The sequence below is a fragment of the Trichosurus vulpecula genome, chromosome 1 (genome assembly GCF_011100635.1).
Source record: "Trichosurus vulpecula isolate mTriVul1 chromosome 1, mTriVul1.pri, whole genome shotgun sequence".
Classification (NCBI taxonomy): domain Eukaryota; kingdom Metazoa; phylum Chordata; class Mammalia; order Diprotodontia; family Phalangeridae; genus Trichosurus; species Trichosurus vulpecula.
This window is the reverse complement of record NC_050573.1, coordinates 377,444,888-377,463,470: the sequence shown is the minus strand read 5'-3', so window position 1 is coordinate 377,463,470 and position 18,583 is coordinate 377,444,888. Positions and strand designations below refer to the sequence as shown.

At 40.0% G+C, this 18,583-nt stretch overlaps 1 protein-coding gene across 2 annotated transcripts in view; it reads left to right on the top strand.

The window, feature by feature from the left end:
• The first annotated feature begins 495 nt into the window (after positions 1 to 495).
• PSTPIP2 (proline-serine-threonine phosphatase interacting protein 2) overlaps positions 496 to 18,583 on the top strand; it is a 93,115-nt gene continuing 75,027 nt past the window's right edge. Inside the window, exon 1 of one of the 2 annotated variants that reach the window (XM_036734927.1) lies at positions 496 to 575. In XM_036734927.1, coding sequence (XP_036590822.1) covers positions 543 to 575 — 33 coding nt within the window. In that variant the 5' untranslated portion in view covers positions 496 to 542. The remainder of the gene's footprint in view (positions 576 to 18,583) is intronic. The other variant, XM_036734936.1, reaches the window with a different exon arrangement.

The following is an 18,583-nucleotide window of genomic DNA, read 5'->3' as shown; positions in this document are numbered from 1 at the left end:
AGTCGATCCACTAGAATGTAATTTATTTGAGGGCAGGGTCTGTCTCATTTTTGTATTCGTATCTTCATAAGCTTAGTAGCGAGCACATGTGCTAATTAATACGTTATTTTTCATGGGGGAAAAAAACCAGATAGCCAAAGCATTTTTCGAGTCTTTAAAGGGAATATAAATGTGTGAGCTGCTGTTATTACTGTAATCTAATGTGAGGGCAGCTTTAATTGAGCATTTTTCTTTTTGCTTCTTCTTCCTAATGGGTTTACTCTAAGTAATATCTGCCTGCTGCCTGCTGCCTGCTGCCTGCTGCCTGCTGCCTCCTGCCTGCTGCCTGCTGCCTGCTGCCTGCTGCCTGCTGCCTCCGCAAAACGCAGAGAAGATGGGGAGAGTCGGGTGATTCCGACTTCTCGCAATCCCGTGACGGTTTAGGACACAGGGGCGGGGCGGATTGACAAGGAACTCAAAAGCGCAGCAAGGTGTCGGGTTTTTACACATCACTCAGCCCTGCTAGCTGGACCTTAGGACCTCACCGCCAAGACTCGAACGTCATGAAAGCCTCCAAGTTCAGCGAGAACTTCTGGGTAAGGAAACAGGAGAGTTCGGGGATGGGGTACAGTAGACCAAAATAAGGAGCAAGGAACCAGTACACCTGGGGCGAGCTGGGAAAGGAGCCAGCTCAGCTGCCGTCGCAAGGGGGAGGAAAGAAAGATTCTGGGAGCCAGTTCCTGGAATCCTGCGGGCGGCAGAGGCCCTGGGACCCGAACAGCTGGGGGAAGAGGGCACATTAGGGGACCTCGGAATTTCTGGATTCAAAAAACGGACTAGCAGGCTGTAAGGAGGCGAACCAACACTTGGACCTGGCTGGTTTGGTAGCTTATTCCGATTAGCACTGGGATAGCGAGAGCGGGGACTTACCTGGATTTGGTGCTCTCACCTGTCCGCCCCGTCTTCAGGAACCTTCTCAAATGCTAGACGTGACAAATCCCGATGGTCTACCGGCAAGGAAAAGGCGGGGACCTTTTGCGGGACTTAATTGCCAACAATAAGCACTCTTGTTATTCTCTTTTTCCTTCCCTTTTCTATTCACTTCGAACCTCCCGCCCCCTCCCCTCTTCTCTCCACTTCTCGTTCTGTCAAACTAGAAGGAAGGGCTCTCTTCACTCAGGGACAGGACGCACTGAGCTTGGGTCTCGTCCGGTCTGAAACCTCTCAGAAGGGTGGAGGGAGAGGAAAGAAAAGTTATTTTTAGCAAGCACTGTATGAAGATCTAGAAGAAATGAAGCAAGAGATTTAAAAAATGAAGTTTTACAAGTCTTCTGGAAATGATAATCGCATCTAATATTTGTAAAGCATTAACGCAGTGCCTGGCACATAATAGCAGCATACTAAATATTTTCTTTCCCCCTCCTTCCCTCTTTCCTTCCTTGCTTTCTTCTTTTCCTTCTCTTCCTCCCTCCCTCCCTTCCTTCCTTCCTTCCTTCCTTCCTTCCTTCCTTCCTTCCTTCTTTCCTTTCTTCCTGCCTTCCTGCCTGCCTTCCTTCCTTCCTTCCTCACTTAAGAGAGGCACTAGGAAGGACCCTGCTGCCCTGAAGTATCTCCCCTGGCACCCTGCCCTGAAACCCAACCGTTAGAATCATTCCTTTGGTTCTTGACTATTTAGGGAGTGGGGGAGGGTGCCTTCCAGAGTTCTGTAATAAAATGCAAACATATCTGGGAGCTATGACATTTTCATCTAATACTAAGGGTACCACAGGATTATATCACTGAATATTTTACCAGCACAGTTCTATGCCTGATTCATCCAGTGACCAGGAGAGATCACCTCTAGAGGAGGAAACTGAGACTTAGCTTAACAGAAGGAAAGTGGAAATAAATACCTCAAGATCTACGTATTACTGTCATTAAGCTTATATTTCACAATTCTTCAAGCTACAGAATACAAGGAGAAGGAGGCGAAATCTTCTTAGGGTCAGTGCCAATTTCCAGTTTCAGCTCAGAAAGGAAGCTATTCTCCTATCTGCTTCTGTTGCAGAAGGTGCCTGAAGGTGACTAGTAACATGTATTTTCAAATATATCACCCTGTGAAAGTTTTCCCAGTCACTGATATTTTATTTATTGTAGCAAGGAATTCCAACAAACATTTGCCAAGTGCCTACTATATTCAAGGTACCCTCTAAAGAAGACAGCTTCCTTCAGAAGCTGGTCAGCACTGTTCTGTATGTACCTTCCCCAACTGCAAAGGGTAGATTAAAGGCATCTTTTAGAATTTCTATCTAGGTTCTGGTCTTTTGTTTACACTGTATTCTCCTGGGAACAGAACTGGATATGCTAGGGATGGCGACTTCTCTCTGCCCCTCCAGTTAGGTCCATACCATTCAAAATTCAGAACTCAGAGTAAAGATCCAGATATGATACCACAACTGGTTCAGGAGAGTGGGGCAAAGAGAACATGACGAGAACTTCATCTTCACCTGCTTTGGGATGGATGCATCCTGTGCAGTGGACCACTTGCCTCACAACCATGTGAAATGCAAGTATTATTGTGAACATGGAATGCACATGTTGAGAATCTAAAAATGACTTGCTCACAGTTACCAAGCTATAATGTCTCATAGTTGAAGACTATGAGAAAATTCATCCCTTTTGAGAGACAGCCTGGCATAGTGCTTCGGTCAGCATCATCTGTAAAAAATGAAAGCATTGTTCTTGATGGTCTTCTGAGGTCCTTTCTAACTCTAAATCTGTGATCATAAATTCCTTCTGGGGTGAGTTATACAGTTAGATGAGTGTCTTCATCTCTGTATGTCTCCAGGCATTCCATTTGAGTACATAATAGGAAGTATGTAGGGCTGATATGCTAAAGTTAATCTTTGACTTCCCCTATTTTCCATTTTTTGCTTTACTCCTGCAGTTTCCCTAGCTAGGACTTTGGAAGCCACACCCAGAACACTTTGCTAGATACTGGTTCGATTTAGTGGAAATGAACTAGTGTCAATAGGATAGCTTTGACTGAAAATGACAGGAAATAAGACCTTTGGGGGGATGAATTATAAAGCAGGAAACACACTCATTGAGCAAACTCAAAATTAAGAAATCTCAGAAAAAAGACTTTTAAATGGTATGATTATTTACTTCATAAAAGAATTAATTCACTGATGGGTTCTTTTAGGTCCTCTGTGCACCCAAAAGATTTGTTTACAAATAATATGATTGATATGTTAGTTTTGAGTCACATAGCTATGACAGACACTAAGGCCCATGAGGGTTTCCAGAGTTACTCAGGATCTCCAATGTGTGGGGGATATTTTGCTCCTGCTGATACTCATCTTACCCTGCTTCTATCTCAACTCTTTCATCAAGGCTTTAGAGCCTTCTTCTCTGCAGCACCTAACATAATATCTTCTTGGATTTTCTTCCTTTTCAAATCTCAACTGAAAATGGAATATTGTCCCCTTTCTGTGCTTCTTGGGAGACTTTCCCCATATAACACTATGGTAGCTGAAGAATATCCTTCACACAAAACACAAATTTAGCTTCCGCTCAAATTCTAAAAGACATATCCTAAAGTGGATTTCCGTCTTTCTCAAGGACACTAACAACTGAGACAAGAAATGGGAACAAATCTCTACTAAACTTCATTTCCTTGTGAAACTGCGGACTAGCAAAAGTGAAAACACAAAGTGGAGGAGCAGGTGATAGACCAATAGAAACAGTAATCAACAAATATATATTACGCCTATCATGCATATTGGAAAAAGCACTGAGCGTGGAGTTAGAGATAGGAATTAGAGTGGTGGTTCCAATTCCAGCTCTGCCATTTACTATGTGTGACCTTGGGCAGGTTACTTAAGCACTATGGTCCTCAGTTTCCTTATCTGTAAAATTGAACTAGAAGACATCTGAGTCTGCCTGTGTGCCTCATTTTTGGAAGCACTGGGTGCCATTCTCAGGAGGTGATCTAAGTTGTCTCCTACTCTCTCTCAATGCTTTCTCTCTCTCTACTAATGAAAATAACTCATTTATATAGGGCTTTAAGATTTGCTAAGCACTTCTCATGCATTTTTCTCATTTGTTGTTTAAAATGAACCACCTGAAGCAGGAAATGAATCCAGTAAATACCAAGACCTTTACTCTCTTGGGTAATATTCTATTCAACATGGTGGGCATCTTTCTTCCAGCTGCCTTTCAGGTCCTCAACAGATATCTCCTTGGCTGACCCCATGCCTTTAGCTATTGAATCTATTCCAGCTAGACCACAGATTCTTGCATGTGACTGTGTGTCTCTAATGGGTGTTGCCAAGATGGTGATGTTTCTTCAACTTCACAAAGGCATTGTGCATGGTGGAAAGAGCCCGGGCTTGGCATAAATCAACAAGCATTTATTTATTAAAAACCTCCCGTGTGTTCGGCTCTAGAGATACAAAGACAAAAATGAAACAGCCCCGGCTCTCAAAGATCTTACATTGTATTGGGAGAAACAGCATGTACACATATGAGTACATACAAAATTCATACATAATGAATGAAATTTTCTGGATGGGCAGGGGAAGGCAGAAGGAGGATGGAGCAGATCAGGGAATTCCTTACATAGGAGGAGATAGTATTTGAACTGAGTTTTGGAGGAAGTGAAGGATTCTAAATAGCAGGGACAAGGAGGGAGTACCTTACTGGCCATGAGGCCAAAGTCACATAGATGGGGGACAGAACATCATATCATGAGTGAGGAAGAATAGGAAGGCTAGTTTGGCTCAAATATAGGTACAATGAGTGAAGGGGAATAATATGTAATGTCCTAGAAAAGTAGGCTGGAATTAGGTCATGAAAGGCTTTCGGTGCCAAACAGAGGAGTTTATATTATCTTGGAGGTGAGAGGGAACCACTTACTGAACAGAGCAATATGGTCAGACCCGCTGTGCTATTAGGAATGGGCCATTTTGGCACCTTCATGGAGGGTGGATTGGAAAGAGTAGAGACTTGGGGGAGGGAAACCAGTTAGGAGATTGTTGCAATAGTCCAGGTGACATGTCATGAGTTCTATGTGTCTCTCTTTCCTCATATGTAAAATAGAGATACTGATACTTCCACTATTTCACAGCATTGTTGTGAGGAAAGCATAAACCTTAAAGTGCTATGTTCCTACAAAGTGTCATTATTATATGAATTATTATTGGGTAGGTTTCTCTTTATCACATCACCTCTATCGGCCTCAGTTTCCATAGCTGTAAAATGGGGATAACAAGAGCACCTTTGTCTCAAGGTTGTTATGAAGATCAAATGAGATAATATTTATAAAGTGCTTAGCACAGTGCCTTGCTGTGTAGTGAATAGTTGCTTGTCCCCTTCTTGCTCTTCATTTCTATCTTCCTCATTAGACTGTAAAATGTCCCCATGGTAGTGACCAGGTGCTCCATTTCCCCTGTGTCTTTCTACCTCAGCTAGTGCTGGTTCTGTTCTCCTTTCAATGAGCTGCTGTTTAAACAGGGGCTTGTAGATGGTATGGGTCAAGATTATGAAGTCAGTTTTGGGGAACCCCCAATTTCCCTTTTTTCCTCCTTTCTTCCACATCCCACTGATGTTCCTCCCCTTTCTTTGGGTACACAGTACCTTTGTGTTCTCTTTCCCCACCCTTCCTTTTCTTAGGAACTGTTGCTCCCAATTAAGCTATTTATACTTAAGCTTTGTATGAAGGTCTTCTTCTAAGCTCTCATTTGGTGCCCGCTGTGGTAGGTCCTGTCAAACTTCCTCCCATTAAAGAAATTTCAGGCCTCATTTAGTAGGTACAAGAAGCATTTTGTGGGAAGAAGAGGGAGAACCCCTGAAATCATTATATAAATAGCTGCTGCCTTGTCAGAGTAATACTGATCTGGTTTCACCAGGAGACTTTGGAAATAACCAAATATTCCCAACACTCTGTCAAATAGGTGAATCCCAGAATAGGGAGAGAGGCACAGGTAGTAGGCAGGTAAGCTGGTTTCTACATGATGGAGAGATCTCAAGCCTTTTGATTAATAGACAGTGCCTTTCTTACTCAGCAAGTAGCTGAACAAGTCTTCTAAAGACTTCCTCTTTGGCTTTTTCTGGTTCTGGTTCTTTTGGCTGTAGAAAGCTGGATATCTCCTCCTTATTTGAATTCCTGTTGCTAAAGCCAATTGACTTGCTCATGCTCTCTCCCTTGACATTCTCAAATTTGAATAATCCCACGGAGCCTTGACAAAAGGTCATAGGATCAGAGACTCAGTGCTGGAAGATAATTTAATATGATCAAAATTGTCTCTTCTACATTTCATAATACTCTCTATCTCTTCTTTGGTGATGAATTCTTCCCCTCCCCATAGATCTGACAGGTAGACTATTCCTTGCTCTTCTAATCTGATTGCTTCATTGTCTATGGTACCTTTTAGCAAGATGTAGTTTCCTTCCCTATCTCTTTTAATAAGGTGTGTTTTTGCTTTTACTTTGTCCAAGATCAGGATTGCTACCCCTGCTTTTCTTTCTTTTCTTTTTTCTTTTTTTTTTTTTGCTTCAGCTGAAGCATAATAGATTCTGCTCTGGCCTCTTACCTTTACTCTGTGTGTGTCTTTCTGCTTCAAGTGTGTTTCTTGTAAGTAATATATTGTAAGATTCTGGTTTTTGATACATTCTGCTATCCTCTTCAGTTTTATGGGAGAGTTCATCCCATTCCCATTTACAGTTATGATTACTGTGTGTTTTCCTCTATCCAATTCTTCTTCCTGTTTGTCCTCTCCCTCCTTTTACCCTTTCCCACTTCATCAGTGTTTTGCTTCTGTCTACAACCTCCCCTGATCTGCTTTCCCTTCTGTCAGTCTCCACTCCCTACCCCTTTTTCTTCATCTCCTCCCCTCTTACTTCTTTGTCGGGTAAGATAGATTTCTATATTCAACTGATTGTGTATATTATTCCCTCTTTGAGCCAATACTGATGAGAGTAAGGTTCAAGTGATGCCCACTGCCCACCCTCCCATCTTCCCCACCACTGTAATAAGTCTGTCTTGCCTCTTTGATATGACATAATTTATCCCATTCTACCTCTCCCTTCCTCCTTCACCCATTGTACTCCTCTTTCTCATCTCTTAATTATTTTTATGTCATTCCCTAAAATTCACCTTCTACCCTTACCCTCTGTCTCTGTATATTCCTTCTGTCTATACTGTTAGTGATACAATTTTTAAGAGTTACAAGTATCATCTTCCCATATAAGGATGTAAACAGTTTAACTCTATTGAATCCCTTGTGTTTTCTTTCCCCTTTTTACTTGTTTATGCTTCTCGTGGGTCTTGATATGGGAGGTCACATTTTTGGTTGAGGTCTGTTCTTCTCCTTATGAAGGCTTGAAATGCTTCTATTTCATTGAATGACCCTTTTTTCCCCTTGATAAATGATGCTTAATTTTGCCAGGTAAGTGATTCTTAGTTGTAGTTCTAGCTCATTTGCTTTCCAGAATATCATGTTCCATGACCTCTGATTCTTTAATGTTGCAGCTGCCAAGTCCTGTGTGATCCTGATTGTGACTCACCAATATTTGAATTGTTTCTTTCTGGCCACTTTCTTTGACCTGATAGTTCTGAAATTTGACTAAATATGGGATTTTTATTTTAGGATCTCTTTCCTGAGGTGACTGGTGTATTCTTTCAATGCCTATTTTGCCCTCCAGGTCCAAGACATTAGGACAGTTTTCCTTGGTAATTTCTTGAAAGATGCTGCCCAGGTCGTTCTTTTGATTATGTCTTTCAGGTAGTCCAGTGATTTTGATATTGCCTCTCCTGGATCTATTTTCCAGATCAGTTGTTTTTCTCACGAGGTAGTTTCCATTTTTTCCCAATTTTTCATTCTTTTGAATTTGTTTGATGGATTCATGATGTCTCATAGAGTCATCAGCTTCCATTTGCCCAATTCTAGCTTTTAAGGTGTTGTTTTCCTCAATTAGCTTTTGTACTTTTGTTTCCATTTGGCCAATTGTACTCTTTAAAGAGTTGTTTTCTTCAGTGGATTTTTGTATCTCCTTTTCTATTTGGCCAATTCTACTTTTTAACTTTCTACTTTCTACTTTCCAAGCTGTTGACTCTTTTTTTTCATAATTCTCTTGCATCACTCTCATTTCTTTTCCCAATTTTTTTGCTACTCCTCTGATATGATTTTTAAGCTCCTTCTTGAACTCTTCATAAGTTCTTTCTGGACTTGAGACCACTCTCCCGTTTTCTTTGGGGTTTTGCCCAGAGTTGCTTTGACATTTCTGAGTTTGTGTTTTGGTCTTCCCTGGCACCATAATAACTTTCTATAATCAGGTACTTATTTTGTTGTTTTTTGCTCTTTTTTTGGCCTTTTTCTTTTCTTTTAAATTTGAGTTCTGCTCCCAGAAAGGAAGTAGAACTGTCTCTGGCTTCTTTGTGTGATTGGCTGCAAATCTTGACTGTTTATGTGGTACTGCACTGATGTTGTCCTGAGGCCCGCTGGACACCCTCATGCCTGGTGCTGTGCTGAGGATAGAAGAGACTTTGGAGAACATTTGCCCTTCATTTTACAGATGAGGAAATAGAGGCCCAAGAAGGTTAAGTAAGCTGTCCAAGATCAAATAGGTAATAAGCATCAGAAGTGGGATCTAAACTCAAATATTCTGATTCCAAATCCTAATGAGACTTGCATTCTTGGAAAGAATAACACAAATTTATTTTCACTTTGATGATGATGATGATGATTATGATAATAATACTCTCTCAAGTTTGCACAGGGCTTTAGGAATTTTGATACATTTTTCTTATTTGAGCCCTAAGCCTATGAGATAATAAGTAGGGAAGGTATTATTATTTCTTTTACTATTTTTAAAAATTAATTTATTTTTAGTTTTGAACATTCACTCCCATAAGATTTTGGGTTTCACATTTTCTCCCCCTCCTCCCCAAGACAGTGTGCAATCTGATATAGTCTCTTCTTACACATTCATATTAAACATATTTTCACATTAGTCATGATGTAAAGAAGAATTAGAACTAATGGGAGGAACCACAAGAAAGAAGAAGCAAAACAAAACAACAAAAGAAAAGGATAGGTAATAGTATACTTCTATCTGCATTCAGACTCCAAAGTTCTTTCTCTGAATGTGGAGAGCATTTTCCATCATGAGTCTTTTGGAGTTGTCTTAGATCCTTGCATTGCTGAGAAGAGCTAAGTGTATCAAAGTCAGTCATTGCACAATGTGGGTGTTATTGTGTACAGTGCTTTCCTGGTTCTGCTCACCTCACTCAGCATCCATTCATATAAGTCTTTCCAGGTTTTTCTGAAGTCCACCTGCTTATCATTTCTTATAGCACAATAGTATTTCATTACACTCATATACCATTACTTATTTAGCCATTCCCCAATTGATGGGCATCCCCTCAATTTCCAATTCTTTTCCACTACAAAAAGAGCTGCTATAAATATTTTTGTACATATGAGTCCTTTTCCCATTTTTTTGATTTCTTTGGCGTACAGCCCTAGAAGTGGTATTGCTAGGTCAAAGGGTATGCACAGTTTTATAGCCCTTTGGGCATAATTCTAAATTGCTCTCCAGAATGGCTGGATCAATTCGCAACTCCACCAACAATGCATTAGTATTCCAATTTTCCCACATCTTCTTTAACATTTATCATTTTTGCTTTGTCATGTTAGCCAATCTGATAGGTGTGATGTGATACCTCAGAGTTGTTTTGATTTGCATTTCTCTAATCAATAGTGATTTAGAGCATTTTTCATATGACTATAGATAGCCTTAATTTCTTCCTCTGAAAACTGCCTGTTCATATCCTTTGACCATTTATCAATTGGGGAATGACTTGTATTCTTATAAATTTGACCCAGTTCTCTATATACTTTAGAAATGAGGCCTTTATTGGAGACACTGGCTGTAAAAATTCTTTCCCAGTTTTCTGCTTCCCTCCTAATCTTGGTTGCTTTGGCTTTGTTTGTGCAAAAACTTTACAATTTAATGTAATCAAAATTATCCATTTTGCATTTCATAATGTTCTCTTTCTATCTCTTTTTTGGTAATAAATTCCTCCATTCTCCAAAAATCTGACAGGTAAACTATTCCTTGCTCTCTAGTTTGCTTATTTTCTCTTTTACTATTGAGGAAACTAGGTTCACAAGTTAGGTGATTTCCCTAATAACAGAGCTAGGAAGTAATGGGGCCAATACTAAAACTCGGGTCATCTAACTCCTGGTCCAATGATCTTATTCTCCTCACCCACTTCCTTAGTTACTTATATGATCTGAGTTCCTTAGATCAGGGGTCTCCAAACTTTTTGATCATGCAGCCCTCACTCCTGATGTTGTGAAAACCTGGGTGACAGGAAGAATGGTGGTGTCCTCTGCAGTAACAGGGAAATTTGGGAGATAGTAGGTTTTGGTGGAAAGATAATGTAATTATAACTGCCTCCACATGACAAGTCATTGTAAGAAAGGGGGACCCACCAACAAAGCTAGCTCTAGTACAGGCAATTTCTGCTCTCACCTCCTTCTCCATCCCTTTGCCTCCATCCCCCACAGTACCAGATGAAAGAAAAGACAGGATTATGTTTAATCTTCAAGATTCGGCAGAAGAGAAAGAACAAAGGGCTCTTCTGAGAAAGACTCAGAGTAGAGTAGTCAGAAACTCTGAGGTTGTCAGAAATGGAAAACAGGGACCTTGGAAAACTTGGGCACTGGCAGTGAGTAGCAGCCATGACCAGGTTGGTGTCACATCACCAACTCTGTTCCAGACCAGGACAGCTCAGGCTCAGGAGCACTGAGGTCCCGAATATTTTGTTTCAAGATGGCATAGACATCCTTTAAGATCTAATGTTCTGTACCTCAACGATCCAGGGAGGGCCTAACCCTGGGAGATGTAGGTCATCTCAGGAATCATGGGGACCAAGGGCAAGATCGAGCAATGTGAACCACTTCACTCAAAAATGCAGCAAAGGGAAAAGTCTGGTTCTGGCACAAAGACCCAATGCAAGAAATTAAGTTAGAAAGATAAGCATACTAAAGAGAACACCAACTCATATTAAAAAAATATTATAAACCTAAAGACCCACCCTCCTCTACAAAGAAAAAAGTGGATTATCAGCAAGGGCAAACATGAATAGCTAGAAGAAATGAACCAAGAGCTTCCCCTTTCTCTCTCCCTTCCTTCTCTTCTGTAAAATCTTTGGGTCCTCTTTAAAAAAAAGAAAGAAAGAAATGACCCAAGAGATTAAAAAAAATGAAATAAAAGCTCTTGAGGAAAGAATCAAAAAGAGAAAAAGTAACTTAAAAGGTTCTTTTCAACTTCGGCACCTTAAATACCTTTTCAAGCCCTATTAAGCATGTGGGAGATTGAGGTGTTAGCATCCTCATTGGATTAATAGTTCCACTGCCATTAATGTTGAGAATAGATTAGAGAAATGATGACACATCTGTCTTAATTTCAATTTTTTATTGTCCTTCTGCCAGTTTCATTTTTAAACAATTTGGGGATGATGTGACTCAGGTCTCATGCCAAGCTTTCCATAAACTTGTTTTTGCTTCCATTGCTTTTTGCTGTTTTGTGCAATAATAATCATAATCTTCTGCCATCCTCCTGTGTGTTATTTTGTAAATGTGTTTATATTTTAAATAGTATTGTCCTCGGTTGCCATGTTTCTCCACTTGATACGTGCTGGTTATGTGGCTTCTCTTTGCTTCCTTGGGGTGACCGTCTTATCTAAGTTAAACTGTTAGAGAAAATTGTTTATTATTTTGTACCAGAACTCTAAATTCATTGGCATAAGGAAATTCAAATGAGGAAACCTCCTTCTACCAATTTGGGTTGGCAGCTATTCTACAACTTAGAGTCTCATGGAGTTGTCTGAGGCACTGAGAGGTCAAGTGACTTGATGAGAGCCACGCAGTCAGTATGTATCAGAGGCAAGCCCTGAACCCAGGTCTTCCTGCCTTTAATATTGTCTCTCAGCCCTGCTATGTTATCTCTCAGTAAATAGTAATGTTCAAGGGAAATCAGAGGCAGCCAGGTGCACTGTGAACAGAATGCTCAGCCTCAGACACTTACTGAATGTTTGACTTTGGGCAAGTTACTTAACCTCTGTCTGCCTCAGTTTTTTCCACTGTAAAATGGGAATTATAATTGTACCTACTTCTCAGGGTTGTTGTGAAGATCAAATTTAGGACAGCAAAACATAGTACATGCTTAATAATTGCTTATTCTTTTCCCACCCCCTAATAATTTGATCTTTTCACTTTTCTTTTTTTCTTTTGGAGGGAACATTGATGAGTTATGTGAATATGCCAGATTGGAACATTATAAATACTCGCTCTTTTTCCTCATCTTTATCCTTTTAATTTGAGGTTGATTTTGACCTTTTTTTTAACTAATCAGTGAGTGGCTTGACCTCATAAACAGTTGATTCTAATATGATCTTTATATCAGTAATCAGTCATTTATGTTTGAGATAGTCAATTTCATTTGGAGCACGCTCTATGCCCAGGACCTTCCAGCCCTTTCCTGGAAGAAAGTATTTCTAATACATGATCATGAAACCTTTGAACTGACTGCAAGCCTTTGACTTTTTTGTTTTTTAAATCTAAGCCATATTTTTCACTATCATCCCCTGTGGCCATGTTTGTAATGAAGTAACCACACATCAGAGTATGTGGACTTGGCTTAAGGCATCTTGTCAAATTCTTTTTAGAATGTCTCTGCCTCTTCATCCTTTGCAATAGTGTTGGCATACAAGTTGTCATCACCTTTATGTTGAATCACCTTCAGCATGAATACTGCATGACAAGGCAATCAATTGTCACATTGTCATGTGTTTCTTAATACTTGTCATGGTGTTTCTTAATACTTTTTGGTGAACAATTTCTCTATCAATTTCTTTATTTGCCTCTCCAGTGAAAATTTGTCATCCATCCTTCCATTTAGTTCAAATATCCTTTTGACTTCTGATTTCATTTAAGGCAAAAATTTCATGGTTGATATTGTTCAGTTCTTCCACTGACCACTTGATTTGTTGGCTACTGGATAAAGGTCTTCCATTCTGAGTACCTCCAGTTGTGTTTATAGATGGTCTAAAAACTATGATATTTCATGACCATTACCTCTTTTTTCTGCCACTGCCCTTGTCGCTCCAAAAGTTTTTGAGGTCTATATGGGAATGAGTCATTTTTGTTTATTTATTTATTTTTGCAAGGGGGAAGGCAGGGAAATTGGGGTTAAGTGGCTTGCCTAAGGTCACATAGCTAGTAAGTGTGTCATGTCTGAGGCTGAATTTGAACTCAGGCCCTCCTGATTCCAGGGCTGGTCCTCTACTCGCTGTGCCACCTAGCTGCCCCTTTGTTTATTTTTTTATATCTTAGGTTGCCATGTCCAAGTAATTTAAGCCCTGCCCTGCCCACTCCCAGTGTCACCCCGTAGATGAGCTTCGCAGTACTTGGCTATTCATGTCTTTGGATAGCAGCTTCTGTCTATCACCAAGACAATATTTTAAACCTCACTAGAATGGAGGAACCTGCTAAAGCTTATATTTGAATGGCATAGCTTTCCAGAACTCAGAGTTACCTCCATTTCACAGAAAGGTATCCAGGTAGGACTTCATAAAGAAAGCTTAGGAGTAATCTAGAGAATGTATGAATTCCTTGTCCTTTAGATTTTTCAACTTTATTTTTAAATCTATTTGGTCTCAATATTATTGAAATATTTTATTTTTACATCAAATGAATTTCTTAATTCATCTCATCCCAACCCCCTACTCTTCACGCTATCCTTTGCAACAATGGATTATTTTTTTTAATTTTTTTTTAATTTAAATTTATTTATTTAACATATTTGGTTTTCAGCATTGATTTTCACAACAGTTTGAATTACAAATTTTCTCCCCATTTCTACCCTCCCCCCCACTCCAAGATGGCATATATTCTGGTTGCCCTGTTCCCCAGTCAGCCCTCCCCTCTATCACTCCCCTCCCCTCTCATCCCCTTTTCCCTTCCTTTCTTGTAGGGCAAGATAAATTTCTACGCCCCATTGCCTGTGTATCTTATTTTTTAGTTGCATGCAAAAACTTTTTTTTTTGAACATCTGATTTTAAAACTTTGAGTTCCAAATTCTCTCCCCTCTTCCCTTCCCACCCACCCTCCCTAAGAAGTCGAGCAATTCAACCTAGGCCACACATGTATCATTATGTATAACCCTTCCACAATACTCTTGTTGTGAAAGGCTAACTACATTTTGCTCCTTCCCAACCCATCCCGCTTTATTGAATTTTCTCCCTTGACCCTGTCCCCTTTCCAAAGTGTTTGTTTTGATTACCTCCACCCCCATCTGCCCTCCCCTCCATCATCCCCCCCTCTTTTTATTTTTTTTTCTATCTTCCTCCCTCTTCTTTCCTGTGGGGTAAGATACCCAACTGAGTATGTATGGTATTCCCCCTTGGGCCAAATCTGATGAGAGCAAGGTTCACTCATTCCCCCCTCACCTGCCCTCTCCCCTCCTCCCACAGAACTGCTTTCTCTTGCCACCTTTATGCGAGATAATCCACCCCATTCTATCTCTCCCTATCTCCCTCTCTCAGTATGTTGCTCTCTCATCCCTTAAATTTCATTTTATTTCTTTCAGATATCTTCCCTTCATCTTCAACTCACCCTGTGTCTGCTCTCTCTCTTTTACATATATATGTGTATATATATATATATAAAAAACACACACACGTATATATATACATACATACACATTCATTAATATATACATAAACATATATATGTGTATATATATATGTATATATATATATGTATATATGTATATATATATGCATATTCCCTTCAACTACCCTAAAACTGAGGTCTCATGAATCATACACATCATCTTTCCATGTAGGAATGTAAACAAAACAGTTCAACTTTAATAAGTCCCTTGAAATTTCCATTTCTTGATTACCTTTTCATGCTTCTCTTGATTCTTGTGTTTGAAAGTCAAATTTTCTATTCAGTTCTGGTCTCTTCACTGAGAAAGCTTGAAAGTCCTCTATTTTATTTAAAATCCATATTTTGCCTTTGAACATGATACTCAGTTTTGCTGGGTAGGTGATTCTAGGTTTTAATCCTAGCTCCATTGACCTCCAGAATATTGCATTCCATGCCCTTCGATCTCTTAATGTAGAAGCTGCCAGATCTTGGGTTATTCTGATTGGGTTTCCACAATACTCAAATTGTTTCTTTCTGGCTGCTTGCAGTATTTTCTCCTTGATCTGGGAGCTCTGGAATTTGGCAACAATATTCCTAGGAGAATTCTTTTTGGGATCTATTTGAGGAGGCGATCGATGGATTCTTTCAATTTCTATTTTGCCCTGTGGCTTTAGAATATCAGGGCAGTTCTCCTTGATAATTTCTTGAAAGATGGTATCTAGGCTCTTTTTTTGATCATGGCTTTCAGGTAGTCCAATAATTTTTAAATTCTCTCTCCTGGATCTATTTTCCAGGTCAGTGGTTTTTCCAAGGAGATATTTCACATCGTCTTCCATTTTTTCATTCCTTTGGTTCTGTTTTATAATATCCTGATTTCTCATAAAGTCACTAGCTTCCACTTGCTCCAATCTAATTTTTAAAGTAGTATTTTCTTCAGTGGTCTTTTGGACCTCCTTTTCCATTTGGCTAATTCTGCCTTTCAAGGCATTCTTCTCCTCATTGGCTTTTTGGAGCTCTTTTGCCATTTGAGTTAGTCTGTTTTTTAAGGTGTTGTTTTCTTCAGTGTGTTTTTCAGTATTTTTTTGGGTCTCCTTTAGCAAGTCATTGACTTGTTTTTCATGGTTTTCTTGCATCCTTCTCATTTCTCTTCCCAATTTTTCCTGTACTTCTCTAACTTGCTTTTCCAAATCCTTTTTGAGCTCTTCCATGGCCTGGGGCCAGTTCATGTTTTTCTTCGAGGCTTTTGTTGTAGGCTCAATGACTTTGTTGTCTTCTTTAGGCTGTATGTTTTGGTCTTCTTTGTCACCAAAGAAAGAATCCAAAGTCTGAGACTGAATCTGGGTGTGCTTTCGCTGCCTGGCCATATTCCCAACCAACTAACTTGACCTTTGAGTTTTTCAGTGGGGTATGACTGCTTGTAGACTAACGAGTTCTATGTTCCACGTTTGGGGGGGAGGTGCCAGCTCTGTCAGACCCGCACTACTCCTTCCCCAAGAACCCCCAGCCTGGGCTGGGCTTAGATCTTCAGCAGGCTTTTGCACTCCTGCTCTGATCCGCCACTTAATTCCTCCCACCAGGTGGGCCTGGGGCCAGAAGCAGCAGCAACTGTAGCTGCCCCACCTCTGCTGCCCCCCGGGCTGGAAGGCAAACCGCGAACTCCTTCCACTCCCGCAGCTTTTCCCACTAACCTTCTCCGCAGTCTTTGGTGTTTGTGGGTCGAGGGGTCTGGTAACTGCTGCAGCTCATGTGTTCAGGGCGCTAGGGGCCCCATCCGCCCGACTCCAAGTTTGGTTGTTCCACGCCGCTCAGGCTGGGCTCTGCTCCATTCCGTTCCCAGCTCCCAGCTCCCAGCTCCCAGCTCCGTGTGGAATAAACCTCACCCAGAGACCATCCAGGCTGTCCTGGGCTGGAGCCCTGCTTCCCTCTGCTGTTCTGTGGGTTCTGCCGTTCTAGAATTGGTTCAGAGCCATTTTTTCATAGGTTTTTGGAGGGTCTCTGTACGGAGCTCACTCTAGTCCCTGCTTACCAGCCGCCATCTTGGCTCCGCCCCCCCAACAATGAATTATTTAAAAAGGGGTGGAGAGAGCAGTTCTGAAAACTAACCAACACATCACTTCATATATCGATGGTATATGAAATGTTGGATGTCCATAGTCTTATACCTCTGCAAAGAAGGGGAGGAATGTACGTTTTCTCACCTCTTCCATAGAGACAAATTTGGTCGTTATAATTACATAGTGTTCAGTTTGGGGGCTCTTTTGCTTGTTCTTTCTTCTTTCTTTTCTCATGAATTTATTTTTTATTTTCATTTCCAAATTCTCTCTGTCCCTCCATCCCTCTTCCTCCCACCATTCAATCCCTACAGAAACCTTGTGAGGTATGTGGTAAAGACAGTATTATCCCCATGCTACAGATGAGGAAACTGAGGCTCAAAGATATTAGATGACCAGTCTGAGTGATAAAACTGTGATTTGATCCCACACTTTGTTACACCAGTCATCCCAGTGCTCTTTCATCTCTATACCATGCTTCCCCTTCAAAGAAGTTAAGGAAAATACGTTGTTCACTATGCAAGTACAATAGAATTTCAAGGAAGGATGCAATCACTGGGTGATAGAAGAGTGGGTGAAGATTTTCTGACAGCCTTTCATTTTAGGGTCTGAGAAACTCAAAGGCCAGCTGGATTAATAAGTGAATTCTATTAAACATTCAGAAAACAATTAATTCCAATATTACATAAATTATTTGAAAAAAGATCTTACTTTATCTCTTCTATGACATACACATAGTCTTGATATATAAACCAGAGAGAATCAAAACCAAAAAATAAAACTGTAAATCAATATCCCTAATGAACATAGATGAAAACATTTTTAATGAATTTTTCACAAAGAGGTTAAAACAGCCTATCACAGAGATTATACACTATGACCAGATTGGGTTTAATGTCAAAAATATAGGATTGGTTTAATATTAGGAAAACTATAAACTGAATGAATCATATGAATAACAAAATTCACAAAATCATGATTGATTATATCAATAGATTTAGAAAGACCTTGTGATAAAATATAACAACAATTTCTTTTTGTGTTTTTTTTTTTCATTGAAAACATAGGAACAAATGAACTGTTCTAATTGGTAGATTTTTTTTAACCAAGAATGAAAGACTGTTGTGGAGTGGGTCAAGTACTGACCTTGGGGTCAGGAGAGACCTGGGTTTTAATGCCAGCTCTAACAATGACCATAACCCTAGGAGATTAGATGAAAGGATGTTTGACCTGGAGAAGAGAATCTTTTCTTTGAAGTTGGTTGAGGAGGCAAGGGCTGGCAAAGCCACAATGATTGTCTTCACCTGTTTGGGGATTAGTTACATGAAAGGGAGATTGGATTGTTCTACTTGGCCCAGAGTGTAGAATTAAGATAAGGGCAATTTGGTTTTGATATAAGGAAAAACTTGTTAATGATTAAATCTACTTGACTGGGCTGCTTCAGGAGGTGGTAAGCTCCTCTTCACCAAAAGTTTTTAAGTCCCAGCTGGATAGCTACAAATTAAGAATATCATAGGGGAGATTCTTGTTCAGAAATGGATCAGGTTAGATGGACACTTAGATTCCCCTACAATTCTATGATTCTGTGAATGTTAATTTCCAAACTTTCCAGTTGATTTATTTGATGGGCAAAGTACCCTGCAATATACATTATATTTGCAAAAAGATTTTATCTGGCTTTTATCCGAGTGATTTTTTTTTAATCATTCCTGCAAGGTTTCCTAACCTGCTTAGATCATTGGCCCTTAGTTGGATCAGGGAGTTGTCTGTAGTCATTCCACTGGGTTCCTTCCAATGATCCTCCTCTCACTTTACTCCAATTCACAATTTTGAAAACTCCTATGACAT